The 13,545-nt window shown below is 52.4% G+C and overlaps 1 protein-coding gene across 1 annotated transcript in view; it reads right to left on the bottom strand.

Annotated features, from left to right (window-relative positions):
- Positions 1-2,275: 2,275 nt before the first annotated feature.
- Positions 2,276-13,545, bottom strand: part of DGKD (diacylglycerol kinase delta) — a 78,457-nt gene continuing 67,187 nt past the window's right edge. Inside the window, exons 27-30 of the mRNA XM_023724490.1 lie at positions 12,739-12,858; positions 6,659-6,776; positions 5,634-5,764; positions 2,276-4,542 (exon numbers count right to left, since the gene is read on the bottom strand). Coding sequence (XP_023580258.1) covers positions 4,459-4,542; positions 5,634-5,764; positions 6,659-6,776; positions 12,739-12,858 — 453 coding nt within the window. The 3' untranslated portion in view covers positions 2,276-4,458. The remainder of the gene's footprint in view (positions 4,543-5,633; positions 5,765-6,658; positions 6,777-12,738; positions 12,859-13,545) is intronic.

Here is a 13,545-nt window from a genome sequence, read left to right on the forward strand (position 1 = left end):
TGCCTTCAAGCTCAGGAGGCTTTTTACTGATGCGCTTCCATCAACAGCTGGAGTGAGAAGGCCTTAGCAACCCTGAAGACAGCTGGTTTTCTTCCAAGTGTTTGCAACCGTCTTAAGCTTTCACTCTTGGTGTAGGAGCTGTGCCTGAGCTCCTGTCCTGGAGGTTCAAGGCCAGCGCCTCCCCCCTGGCTTGGTGTGCTCAGAGCTGCTGTCCAGGGGTGAGCAGCTCCCTGCCCAGCCAAGGACTGCCTGAGCGCTCAGATGACCCTCCACATGGATGTGTGCTGGTCAGCCAGGGAGTTTCCTCTGCACCAGTTTCCCAGCTCTGGTAGGGGGCTCCCTGACCCCCGTTCTTGGGCCACACACCTGTGTCGTAGGTATATATCTTCATAAAATGTTCACCCAAGTCTACCCTCAGGAGAGAGAATATTTGTCAGGCAAGGCCTGCTCCCAGGGCTCGTAAGACAGAAAACAAGCCCCATACAGGAAGTCCCGTGGAGGCAGCGTGGCAGAGTGATCGAGGACAGCTCTGGTGCTGGCCTGTCAGCACCTGAAGGACGGTTAGGAGGACTCGATGAGCGAACCTGTGTTCTTAGGCTAGCACCTGGTATAAAACATTCTAACAGTGTGAACCATCATCGTCGGAGCCCATCATCATGGTCTGCTCCCACTGACTGCTTCGGTCACGGTGGTGCAGTTCCAGCCAGTAAGACATCAGGAGAGGCTAGCTGAAAAAGTGTTCTTTATCTTAAAAAGAGACACTTAAGTCTGGGGTCTTAAAAGCCTGTGAGTGGCCATCTAAGATACTCCACTGGTCTCATCCCTTCGGGAGCAAGGGAGAATGAAGAGAACAGGATACAAGGAAAAGATTAGTCTGAAGGACTAATTGTCCACAGCTACCAAGGCCTCCACCGGACTGAGTCCAGTACAGCTAGATGGTGCCCGGCTACCACCTCTGACTGCTCTGACCAGGATCACAACAGAGGGTTCTGGACAGAGCTGGAGATGGATGTAGAACATAATTCTAACTCACAAAAAAAGACCAGATTTACTGGCTTAAAGGGGACTGGAGAAACCCCGAGAGTATGGCCCCCAGACACGCTTTTAGCTCAGTGGTGAAGTTATCTCCGAGGTTCACTGTTCAGCCTGGGAGTGGACAGCCCCGTAAAACCAAATGGGACTAACGAGGTACAGGAGTCCAGTGACAAGGGCCAGAAGGCAGAAGGGGACAAGGAAGCTGGTGATAGGGAACCCAAGGTTGAGTAAGGATATTGTTGATGTGTTGTGAGATTGTTAACCGTTGTCATAGGGCAACATGTGTAGTAACTGTTAAATGAGAAACTATTTGGTTCTGTAAGCCTTCATCTCAAGTGAGAATAGCAGCACAATTGGAAGAGCGTAGTCAATGTCACTGAACCGTGCATGTAGAAATTTTTGAAACGGTGTATCTTTGGCTATGTGTATTTTCACCAAAAAAAAAAGGTTGAGAAGTTAGAGGGTTACTGCGTTGTGGGGTTGTTAACCAATGTCATAAAACAACGTGTACTACTGTTTCATGAGAAACTATTTGTTCTGTAAGCCTTCACCTGAAGTACAATAAAATAAAAAATAAAAAAAGACACTTAAGAAGAGACAGCCTTTCCCCTTTCCCCTTACGTTGACCATGGTCACTTTGGGACGTGATGCCTGGAACTGTGGCAGCCATTTTGCAACCATGATGCCTGAGGTCCTGAAATACAAAGCCGTAAGGAGGCGTGCACACCAGGCCACACCAGGGCTGTGAAACCAGGAGAAGGGAGGAAGAGCCACTGGGGAGGCAACCAGCACTTCCAAAGCCCATGCAGCCCTTTCGTGTCCTGCCAGTCCGATGCTCTCTTCGTGATCTCAGAGCCCCGTCCCTTGTTCCAGAAACGTGGGGGATGACAAAGTGACCTTGATCTTAGAGAGGCGGCTTACTTGAATGAAATAAGGCACTAAAACTTCAGCGAGGGTCGCAGAGCTCCAGGTTTGCAGTTTTATACGAAACGTTTAAGAGCTGAAATACAAGCTACAACTATTCAACCTCAGCAGACCCGGGCTAGCGCTGCAGGTGGCTCCGGCAGGTGGCTCTGCAGCCTTTTAAGTCTGAGAACCCAGCCCTAGCTTGCACCCCACCTCCTTGCTCAATTAATTCAGCAGCTCAGAACCACGCCCTAAAAAATACAATGGCAGTCTGTCTTGCTTCTCAGCCAGCAACAATTCAACTTATTTTTAGAGCAGCTGAAAAACATTTCTGAATCCAGTGTGGAAAGATTTTGGCAGCCACGATTTTATGTCAGAGCACAAAGAATGATGAAAAGGACTCTGACAATGGAAGGTCAGAAACAGGCTTGTTTTATTCACAGGACGACTTATTTACAACCATCAGATACGGACTATGTACATAACAATACAAGAGGCATCTCTTCCACGGGGATCACTGTATAAATTAAGATTATAAATATGAGGGGTAGGTCCCACCCGAGGCCACAAAACCTTTCCTCCAGGACACAAGGCCCCTCAGGGACCCCTTCTCCGGGCCCTTCGGCAGCACAGCAGGGACTTTGTGGGCAGAGGAGCCTCGTGGGCAGGGTCACACAAAACCCATGTTTATTCCTTCGTATTCTAACTTACTGGAACTAGAAAAACAGTTTTTACACAGTGTTTTTTAATCACTGACAACAAACTAATTTTAAACAATACTTTCGACCCAAACCAAAGGCTTTGTAAGTGCGGACATTAGGGACTCGTGGTGCCCCAGACACTGCCCCTCATCACTGCAAGGTCTGCCATGTCTCTTGGCCCTGTGCACCCTCCTCACAAGGCCCAGCTGGCCCTGGAGGCGGCTCTGAAGACTCACAATCCCGGGGGCGTACCCTACCCTCTGATCCAGGAGAGCACCCCCCAAATCTGGTACCATTACCTCCTTTGTTAGCTTGAAAAGCTAGTGATTTCTGGTGGACACTTAAGAGTATTTCGTTCTCAAACTACCTCCACCTAAAATGACTGTGGTGATGGGAAACAGAATCACAGAATGGGAAAGGTGGCGTGCAACCCGTTTTCCACCCCTCGTTACTTCTAAAGAGGCAACCAGGACTGCGTGCAGAGCTGAGGTGCCTTCACTCACGAGTCCTCACACACCGCCTCGCCTGGGGACAGGAGACTCAGTCATGGGGACCTGGCCTGACGGCAGGGCCTGGAGCCCCAGTGAGGCACCGCACTCGGGTGGGGGGACGGGTCACCTCACCCAGAGCCCACACTCCCCTGAGGTTTGGCCCAGCCCCCAAGGACCATCACAGGAGCACCTCAGTCACAGGGGCAGGGCCCACCCAATCTGCACTTCTGAAATCGAGTCCGTCAGGAGTCCGTAACTACCTTCCACTCATCAGCGCCTCCAGGGGCCCGAGTCCACCCCTGGCTCTGTGGGCCCATGGACCACACGCTGCCTCCTGGCCTGTGAAATGGGGTGAGTCAGGTGGGGGGCTGACTCCAAGAGGGGGCCTGGCCGGTGCCGCTTGCCCCACTCCGGGGTTTTGTTGAGGTAAGCCCCTTTCCAGGATGTATCCCGAGCCCCGGGGGGGCATAAGCATCTTTGGAAGGGGTAAGGGCACAGTCAGCGGCAGTGACCTCAAGGTCCTGGGGCCGAAGGCCTGTTCCCTGGGCTTCAGCTCCTGCCCTCCCCCCACGCTGGCACTGCCCTTCCCTGCTGTCACCACCTGTCTCGGGTTTGGAGCTCACACCGCCTCTGTGGTTGCGGACAGAGGGGTGCCAGGGTGTGGGGTGCCTTGGAGTTAGAGTCCCCACAGCAGCACTAGGTATCAACAGCCCCCCGCTGGGTCAGTGGCTCTCAGAACAGCTCCCAGCCCCCAGTGGACAGGAAGCAGGGCCCCACAGACCCTGCCCAAGGCCGCCACACTTCTGGGACCCTGCATGTCCCCCCACAGAAAGGAGACAAAAAGTCCCCCAGAGCCAGGAAGCTTCTACAGGCAACACTGCGGGGGAAGGGCTGACAAGCTCACCCCTTCCAGTGACCAGGAGCCGGAGTGGGGTGCCCCGGCCGAGCTCGAGGACAAGGCGGCACAGAGGGGACCAGGACCTGAGGATGGGCCGCCAGCTCAGGAACACAGCCGCCATGACTTCAGGAGGGGCTTTTTCTTTCTTTTCATTTCAAATTAAACAGCACAGGGAAAGTCTCCATGCCACATGCCGCTGGCAAAGCGGGAACCGCAGGCCTTCTTTAAAGCCTTCTCCGTGAAGGGGGCACAGCACGCCCCTGGCAACCGCCGGGCTCAGGTGGAAGGTGCTGGCTCCAAGGTAGCTGCGTTGGTGTCAGGCCCCGCAGGCGGCGGGTGGCGGGCAGCGGGTGGCGGCCGGGGTGGTAGCACCATGGGCGGCAGCGTCAGTCCCGGGCCCGCAGCACACAGGCCGCTAGCACGGACGCTAGGCCTCGGCGGCCGCCCGGCTCAGCTCCTTGATCCCGCACAGGATCCGCTTCATGTGGCCCACCTTGGTCACGCCCAGGTCCTGCAGGAGAGAGGACAGCTGTGGGTGCGCGGCAGGCCACCAAACGATGACACGAAGGGGAAACGGCACGCCTGTCACAGCCATGCCTGACAGTCTCCTGTGATCTACGTCACTGACTTGTCGGGGAGAAACCAGAGGGTGAAGACAGGGCCGAGAGCTGCTGTCCCGGGCGGTCACAGGACAGACGGCGGCTAGAGGCCCGGACTCTGCTGCCCCAGGCAGGCGGGAAGACGGGCCCTGGGCGTCCTGGGCTGGTCCCGGCTGAGGACGAGCTAAACCCACGATGGCGGAGGCCCTGGCCGCGCCTACGCGCACGGGGCCTGGAGGCCACCCTGTGCATGGCGTGCTGTAGAAACCGCAGCCACCTCCAACCTGTCTCAGCTATTAGACTGAATGTAGCCCATCCTCATTCACAGACTCCTTATTTCTGAATTCGTCTACTCACTAAAGTTTGTGACCCCAGAACCAATACTCTAGGGCTTTTGCCATCACCCACGCAGAGCCAAGAAATAACTGGGTGGAGGTGCACACAGCTGCCTCGGAGTTGGCGGGACCTTAGAGAACTGAGAATCGCAGCACAGTAAATACGGAGGCAGCCGCTGTGCAGGGGTCCCTCTCCTGGACGGTGGCTGTGCACCGTCCTTCTTCAGGTCCCCCTGTGCAGAGTCTCTGATGTTAAAACACTCCGCTGTCTGATTAGGCTAAAGAAATCAGCATTTTTCCCCAGTATGTGTACTTCTAGGAACTCTGGTGACACAATGGTTAAAGTGCTCGGCTGCTAACCAAAGGGTCATCGGCTCCACAGGAGAAAGATGTGGCAGTCTGCTTCTGTAAAGATTTAGCCTTGGAAACCCTATGGGGATGTTCGACTCTGTCCCGTCAGGCCGCTATGAGTCAGAATCGACCTGATGGCAGTGGGTTGGGTTTGGTTTTGTGTGTACTCCTGCCTGGCTGTCTCCGGCTGGGGCAGGCGAGGCGACACGCACCCCGAGGAAGGTGAGAAGAACCAGGACCGTGGGACACAGCAGGTGGGGGAGGGACAGAGGCCGTGGAAAGGCCCAGGAGGCCCTCAGGAGACAACTGGCAAGTACCTTGAGGTCCCTCCGCTCCAGGTGCAGGAGCTCGGAGCCCCGGATGTCATGCCGTGTGAAGATGTCCTTATACTCACAGAGACTGAGGTGCTCCAGCCAGGCAGCCACCTCCTCTGTCCCCCAGAGGTGCACTGTCAGAGACGGAAAGCAGGAGCGCAGTGAGTGCCAGCCCGCGCCCCCAGCAGAGCCCGCCACCCGGCCAGGCCCCGCGCTGTCAGCAGGAAGAGGGCAGGGTCAGCAGCTCTAGGGGGCAGGAAGCAGCGGAAGCAGGGTCGTTCCTGCCAGGCCAGTCACCAGCTTTTTAAGAGGACATCTTCCAACACGCCCCAGAAGGGGGTGAACACCCCAGTTTCAGGGGCTGTGTCAGCTGACCTGGAGTGACTGGACCTCACCACGGGACCATGGCAGGAAGGAGACATGCAAGCTTGAGATTTCATGTCAGAGCCACAATCATGAACAGAAACCCAATTTCTCGTCACACATGCTAAGAAAATCAAAAAGGGCCTGCCCTTAGTGGCAGCCAACGCTGCCCCAAATCCGGGCTGGGTACAGCTCGGCACTCAGGGCTGACTCAGAGGGAGATCGAAGCACCGATTTATTGACTCAAAGTCCTCTTCCCTACTGATCTCACCGCCCTCCATCACTGGGGGCCCAGGAATCTGATTAATGCATTGATTAGGCAGCAGGCCTAGCGACAGGTCCTGGCTGGCCGCCTGAGTCCGGAGCGTTTGTCTCCAAGGCTGTCACTGTCACCTCTGTCCCCCCCACACACATCATACCCTCAGTATGGAGTGCTAGGAGGTCTGGGGGCCCTCACCCTGGAGTCCCCCTGGAGAGCAAGGCCAGGGCAGAGCATGGCAGTGGAGAGGGGACAGGAAGGGTGTGGCTCAGAGCTACAGACAGGCTACTGGTGCAGGCCGGGTGACCAGAGTAAAGGGGACAAGGGGGCAGGGCCAGCGAGGTCGTGTAGGAGAGCAGACACGGGACCGACGGGTCCAGGACGGCTGGCAGGCGGGGGCAGGTACCCGGGGTTCCCAGACTACTGCGCGCTGCTTTGTTCTTGTTGTTTTTCTCCTTTTTGAACTTGGTCACGAGGCGGAATTTACCGCTGCGGCTGCGTTTGGAAAGGTCTAGCATCACATTCTGCAGGGAAAGTGAGAAACAATGAGAACGCGGCCTCCCCCACAGACCCTCCGTGGACGCTGGGCCTCAAGCCCCAGGGAAGCGGCAAAGGCTGGCGGGCTGGGAGGCGGTGATGCGTCCTCTGAGAGCTTTCCCTCCTCGTTTCTATTCTCGTGTTTACGCTCGATTTCCCACGCTTTTTAAAAGTACTTGTGATCATATAGTGTCCGTTATATTTTTTTTTATAAAATATAATGCATTTCTTATGGAATTAAAACACTTGGTAAATATTATTTATACGTCAGCATCATACTCCAAAAGTCAGTGTTTGAACCCACCAGCTGCTCTGCAGAAGATGTGGCAGTCTGCTCCCGTAAAGATTACAGCCTAGGAAGCCCTATGGGACAGTTCTATTCTGTCCTACGGGGTTGCTAGGAGTCAGAATCCACTCAATGACAACAGTTTGGTTTGGTTTGAGTATCAGACTCCAATACATGAAGATTATAAAATAAGCTATTTAGCCAGTCTTCTCGAGCTGGAGCGTCACGCCATGGTTACTGACATCATGAGGGTCTTTCTGAAGGAAGTTTTTCCCTGGCCCGTTAGGATAGAATTAAAGGCTCATAGGTCAGCAGGAAGTCATTTATAGAGTGTCACCTCCTCGTATCCCCTCCAGAAAAGCACTGTTCGGGAATTTATGTGCACACACAAACACACCCGCATGCATTTATACACGTATCACCCAGTTATAGTCAAAAATAAAGTATAATTTCGTCCTTCTTCAGGTGGGACAGTTTCTTCCCGCGGGGGCTCCACCTCTGACCTAACGCTGACCCATCTCAGACTCTGCAGATTTCTAACAGGCTTTCTTATCTGACAGGGACGTCTTGTTATACTGAAAAAGACTCCATCGAGATTTTTACTGGAATTGCACCAAACCTATAGTTGGCAAACAATGGGTACCTTCCCATCTGAGAAGACCTCTCTCATGCCACTCATGTCTTCCTTGAGGGCCCTTAGTTTTCTTCATATATTTCTTATTTAAGGCATTTTGTTTTTTAAGGTTTCTACTACAAAAGAGACCTTTTACAATATTTTCTAATTAACGACTGTCAGCATTCAAGAGTTACTTGTTTTTACAGATTTCTTATACTTGGCAAAATCTATTGATAAGTCTAATATAATTATTTACTTAAATATCTTTACTTCCTAAGCAATCACTTCAACCACAGTCTTTATTTTCCAGAGAGCTGCCCTCCCTGGGCCGTGGCTCCTGAGGCTGAGGCCCCAAGAGCCACCCTCCCTGGGCTGTGGCTCCTGAGACTGACACCCTACCTGGATCCTCAGCAGTCCCGGCAGGAGTGTGGGGTAGCTGTCCTCTCACAGAACTCAAACATCCTATTCCTAATTTGGGGCCCTGGTGCTGCAGTGGTTAAGTGTTCGGCTGCTAACCAAAATGTCGGCAGTTCAAATCCACCAGTGCTCCTTGGAAACCCTAAGGGGCAGTTCTACTCTGTCCTATAGGGTCGCTACGAGTCGGAATTGACTTGACGGCATCGGGTTTGGTTTTTATTCCTGATTTTAATAATTACTTTTAATTCATGAATGATTATTCAATTTATTTTTAACTTTTAATATGGAAATTTTACTCCCTCACAAAGGCAGGGAAACTAGGGTGGCGAGGCTGGGTTATCAACGTTTTGCCCTTTTCTCCCTGTGGTGAGACACCTGCCATTGCAGCCCGCTTTACACGTGCAATTCCGCGACACTAACTGCCCTCCCTGCATCGTGCAGCCGTCACCGCTCTCCGTGTCCGAGTTTTCACAAACTCACTGCCCCTTCAGCAGCACCTCCCCGTTTCCCCGTCCCTCCTGCCCCTCACATACTAACCACTCATGAACTGTGGGCTTTATACCTTTGCCTACTGCAGATATTTCATCTAAGTGGGATTATACGCTTTTCACTCAGCATGCTTTCAGAGTTAACCCATGTTGCAGTATGTATCACAACTTCATCTCTCTTTATGGGTGAATAATATTCCATTGTATGTATATAAAGGAGCCCTGGTGGCGCAGTGGTTAAGAGCTCAGTTGCTGACTGAAAGGTCGGTGGTTTGAAACTACCAGCCGCTCCGCAGGAGAAAGATGTGGCAGTCTGCTTCCAGAAAGATTCCAGCCTTGGAAACCCCATGGGGCAGTTCTACCCTGTCCTATAGGGTCATTATGGGTTGCAATCAACTCGACGGCAATGGGTTGGGTTGGGTGTGTATATACCATGTTTTTCCCTTCATCTACTGATGAACACCTGGGTGCTTTTAGCCTTTGGCCACTAGGAATAATGCTGCAGTGCACACTGATGTACAAGTACCCGTCTGAGTCCTTGCTCTCGATCCTTCTGGATAGGCACCTAGGAGCAGAACTGCTGGCTCGTATGGTCTAACTCTTCTGAAGAACCACCATAGTGTTTTCCACAGCAATGGATGCGGGTTGCAACTTCACATCCTCGCCAACACTTGTTACATTCCATTTCCCTGATAACAGCCAAATCCCAGTGGCATCTCAGAGCCCCGGTGGCAAAGTGGTTAAGAGCTTGGCTATTAATCAAAAGGTTGGCAGTTCAAATCCACCAGCCACTCTTTAGAAACCCTATGGGGCAGTTCTACTCTGTCCTATAGGGTCACTAAGAGTCGGAATCGACTCGACAGCAACGGGTTTCAATGGGTTTTAGTGGTACCTCACCCCCGTTTGAAAACAAATCTCAGACATCAAATTACTCTATCCATAAATATTTCCATATGCAACTCTAAGAGAATTCTCTTTGAAAATCACAGCACCATGATCATATTGAACAAAACTAACAAAAAGTCATCACATCTAATGCCCACAGTTCCCCAACTGCTTCCAAATGTCTTTTCATAGTAGCTTTGTTTGAATCAGAATCCAAACAAGGTCCACATGCTGTTACAGTCAGCTACTGGCTCTTAAGTCTCTCCCTTCCTTTTTCATTTGTAGAAAAACCAGGTTGTCTGTCCTACAGAATGTGTCATAGCCTGGCTCTGACAGCGGCAACCCTGCGCGTGGTTTACCTCGTTTCTCACTCCCCGGTATTTCCCGTGAACTGGTGAGCAGATCCAGAGGCTCGATCAGACCCAGCTCCACTTGTTTAGGTGTGAATCCGTCCCAGGTATTGCTGTGTTCTTCCCACTGCTTCTCCTGGGACACAGGCAATGCCTGGTGGCCCATTTTCAGTGATATTAAGACCAATCTGTGCACTCTCCCATGACAAGCACCTATCACCCTGTAATCTGCTGGTGCCCCCACCCACAGATGACCCCGCCTAACTCCGTTTCATTAAAAAAATCAAACCGGATGCCGTCAAGTCGATGCCAACTCATGGCGACCCCACATGTGTCAGAGTAGGACTGTGCTCCACAGGGTTTTCAATGGCTGATTGTTTGGAAGTAGACTACCAGGCCTTTCTTCCATGGCACCTCTGGATGGACCTGAGCCTCCAACCTTTCAGTTAGCAGCTGAGCAAGTTAACCATCTGCACCACCCAGGGACTCCAACTGTTGCATCACAAGTTGCAAAATGGTCTTTTCGTCCTTCTGCATTTTCTAATTGGAATTCTTATAACCGAATTTCCTTCATCAACTATGTGGTTACTCTGAAGGTTAGTGAATTTAAAAAAAATGGTTTTTATCTGTCTACTGATAGATTTTTTTTCTCATTTTAACTACAGAAGCGGTGTGACCACCATCCTTTTCCTTCTAGCATAAAGGTTACCTCGCCAAGGGAGAGTATTTGTTCACAGATCCGACTGAATTTGATTTGAGCGTTTAAGATCGGTATGTTTATATTCCTAAGCACTGATATTCTTTTATGCTCAAATACTGAATTTTGGAATCAGATATGCTAGCTTTAAGAAATGAATTGGGAAGCTGCCCATCTTTTTCTAGCTTGGATACCATTTCTTATATGTGGAAATTATTTATTCCTTGAAATTTTCCTTTCGAGGCAACTCTTAGATCATTTTTGCAAGTTCTTCTGTGGCTAGCTGTTCCTTTAAAAATGTCTTCAGTATTCCATTTCTGTAAATAAAAATTTTTCTGAAAAATCAAAGTTTCATCAAGATTCTAAAATTCATTATTAGCATTTGTGTCTACACAGTTAACAGTATGATTTTTCTTTTATATGATTATATTCTCTTTATCACTTCATTTTGTTCATTTTTTTCTCCTTCATTGTATTTGCCAGAGGGTGGTTTGATTTGTTTTACTTTCAAAGAGCCAGCTTAGCTGTTCCTGTTTTGACGCTAGCAGAAATCCAGTCCCAGCCCTCCAAGGTCCTCTTTGCCTTTTGTACTTCACCCTCTCCCCTTCCCTGGCATGGAGAGGGGCTGCGGCCAGTGTCTCAGGAGGGCAGGGGCCCAGCTGTAAGGCAGCTGGCTCCAGACGGCTACAAGTAAACCTGCCCTAAGGCACCATCTGTATGCTTCCTGCCAGTTACTGCAAGACATGGCTCGGAGGAGTCATTCTGCCCACAGAGCTTCAGGTCAGACAACTCTGGGTGGTGGGTGTATGGGTGTTTGGTGGCTGCACAGCGCTTGATGATAATTTGCTTTGAAAACATGTTTAGGTTAAAACTGTTGCAGCCACAGTATGTGTAACATTCGGGGCCTCCGTGGCTGGCTGGCCTGTGGTCTGTCTCACTCCGTGAGCCGTGGTGCTGTGACATTCGGGGCCTCCGTGGCTGGCTGGCCTGTGGTCTGTCTCACTCCGTGAGCCGTGGTGCTGTGACATTCGGGGCCTCCGTGGCTGGCTGGCCTGTGGTCTGTCTCACTCCGTGAGCCGTGGTGCTGTGACATTCGGGGCCTCCGTGGCTGGCTGGCCTGTGGTCTGTCTCACTCCGTGAGCCGTGGTGCTGTGACATTCGGGGCCTCCGTGGCTGGCTGGCCTGTGGTCTGTCTCACTCCGTGAGCCGTGGTGCTGTGACCTATGCCCTCACCAGCCGACCACAGGCCCCACCGTCGGGCAATCCCTTGGGGGTTGCTTTTCTGGTGAACCAACCCCGCTGCTGGCTTCACTGCATTTCAACCATTGTTTCTGCCTTTAGCCCAATTCTTACCGTATTTGCTTTCTGGTCCTCTTATGTTCTATGTATTTTCAAGGGGCCTCCATCCCTCTGTGAACAGGGTGGGGGATAAACGGCTCCCCGCTTTCACCTGTACCCACCCTCCTCACACCTTTCTGCTGCTGCCTTCTTTTGAGCTTTGTCTAACTTCTTGAGTTGAATGCTTAGTTACTTCTTTCTGTTACAATAATTAAAACATTTAAGGCTATAAATTCACTTCGATGCAGAGCGTTGGTGACACCTTAAAAACTGAGGCAGAAGTTCGCTTTCTAAGTGGCCTAAAATTACATCCTTGCTTTGCCCTTTGACAAGTTCTTTAAGTTCCTAAATGGTCTGAAATTTCTAAGTATTTGATATTCTAGACCTGAATGCAGCTGAAGGCAGGGAGCAGGGTAAAATGGTACGTTCAGATGGTTGTAACTACGAGTGGAATAAAGGCTTTGTGCTCAGTGGGTCTGGAAAGGGGAAGTTGTAGAAAGTTGTACCTTCTTCCAAGAAAGTGTAAATGTTGTGAAGGGCGGTACTAGGCAGGAGGAGAGTGACCGGGGTGGCAGGCCTCCCTCCAGGTCACCAGCCACACAGTAAACTCAGCAGCACCACAGTCACCCCGTTTCCCCGGGACTGAGGGGTTTCCCGGAACATGGGGCTTTCAGTGCTGATTCCGGGCCAGTGGGTCACCCCACAACCAGGCAGGCACCGAGCTGCCCACCTCCCACCGCAGCAGCTGCTACGACCCGTAACAGGTAAAATCACTAGCCCTCCTTGTCTTCACTGAGGGGCCTGCACAGAGGCACGGCGGGTGAGAACGCCGTATCCAGGGGCACCTGAGCCGCAGCCCTACGCCCACCTACCTCTTCATCCCCAGGTTCTGGGGGCTGGCAGAGCCAGGGGGTATCCGCCAGCTTCCTGAGCTGTAGGTCCATCTCAGCGAGAGCCACCGCGAGCCGCTCCTTCTGGGGGGGATCCAGCTGCTGCTCGGAGGGAGAGGGGGCCAAGAGAGGTGCAGCGATTTACCAGGCGGTGAGTGAGGAGCCAGGTCGCCATCAGGCTCCCAGCCGTAAGGTCTCCTCCAGGGGCAGCGCTTTCAGGGAAACTGAGACAGAGCAGTGCAGATGGGGCCTAGCTCTGAAGCTCCACTTTGTAAACAGTGGAGCAAACCACGTCTGCCTGGAACTCACATCCAGCAGAGGCTTCGCTGACCTTGGGGACCCCTCCGTCCACAGCGGGGCGGGGGGCAGTTCACTTGCAGCAAGCAGGAACCGTGGCAAGGTGGGAAAGCAACTGTGTACCACCTCAGCAGGCAGGGGATGCTTTGGAATGAGGAGTAGACAGCATGGAGGCTGGGTTTAGGGGCGTCTCCAGTCCGTGACCCTGAGCGAGTCGCCTCACCTCCTTGGGCCTCCCCGGCCTCATTTTCTAAAGCAGCGGCCGCCTGGCCCAGGCCTCCCCTGTTCTGACTCTGCCATCCCGGGCCTTGGAGGTACGTGAGGAGGGGACAGACACTGTGTGACTGAGGTCAACCTACAGCCACCGGGGGCACCACCACACCTGGGGACTTCCAGTCTTCTGTCTACAGGGACAAGGAAGTGCCTGCCAGCAAAGGCTTCCAGCGCATGCGAGGCGGCGTGGGTCACATTGCAGCCAAGAGGGCCCAGGCC

This window comes from Trichechus manatus, unplaced genomic scaffold, assembly GCF_000243295.1.
Source record: "Trichechus manatus latirostris isolate Lorelei unplaced genomic scaffold, TriManLat1.0 scaffold00249, whole genome shotgun sequence".
Lineage (NCBI taxonomy): Eukaryota > Metazoa > Chordata > Mammalia > Sirenia > Trichechidae > Trichechus > Trichechus manatus.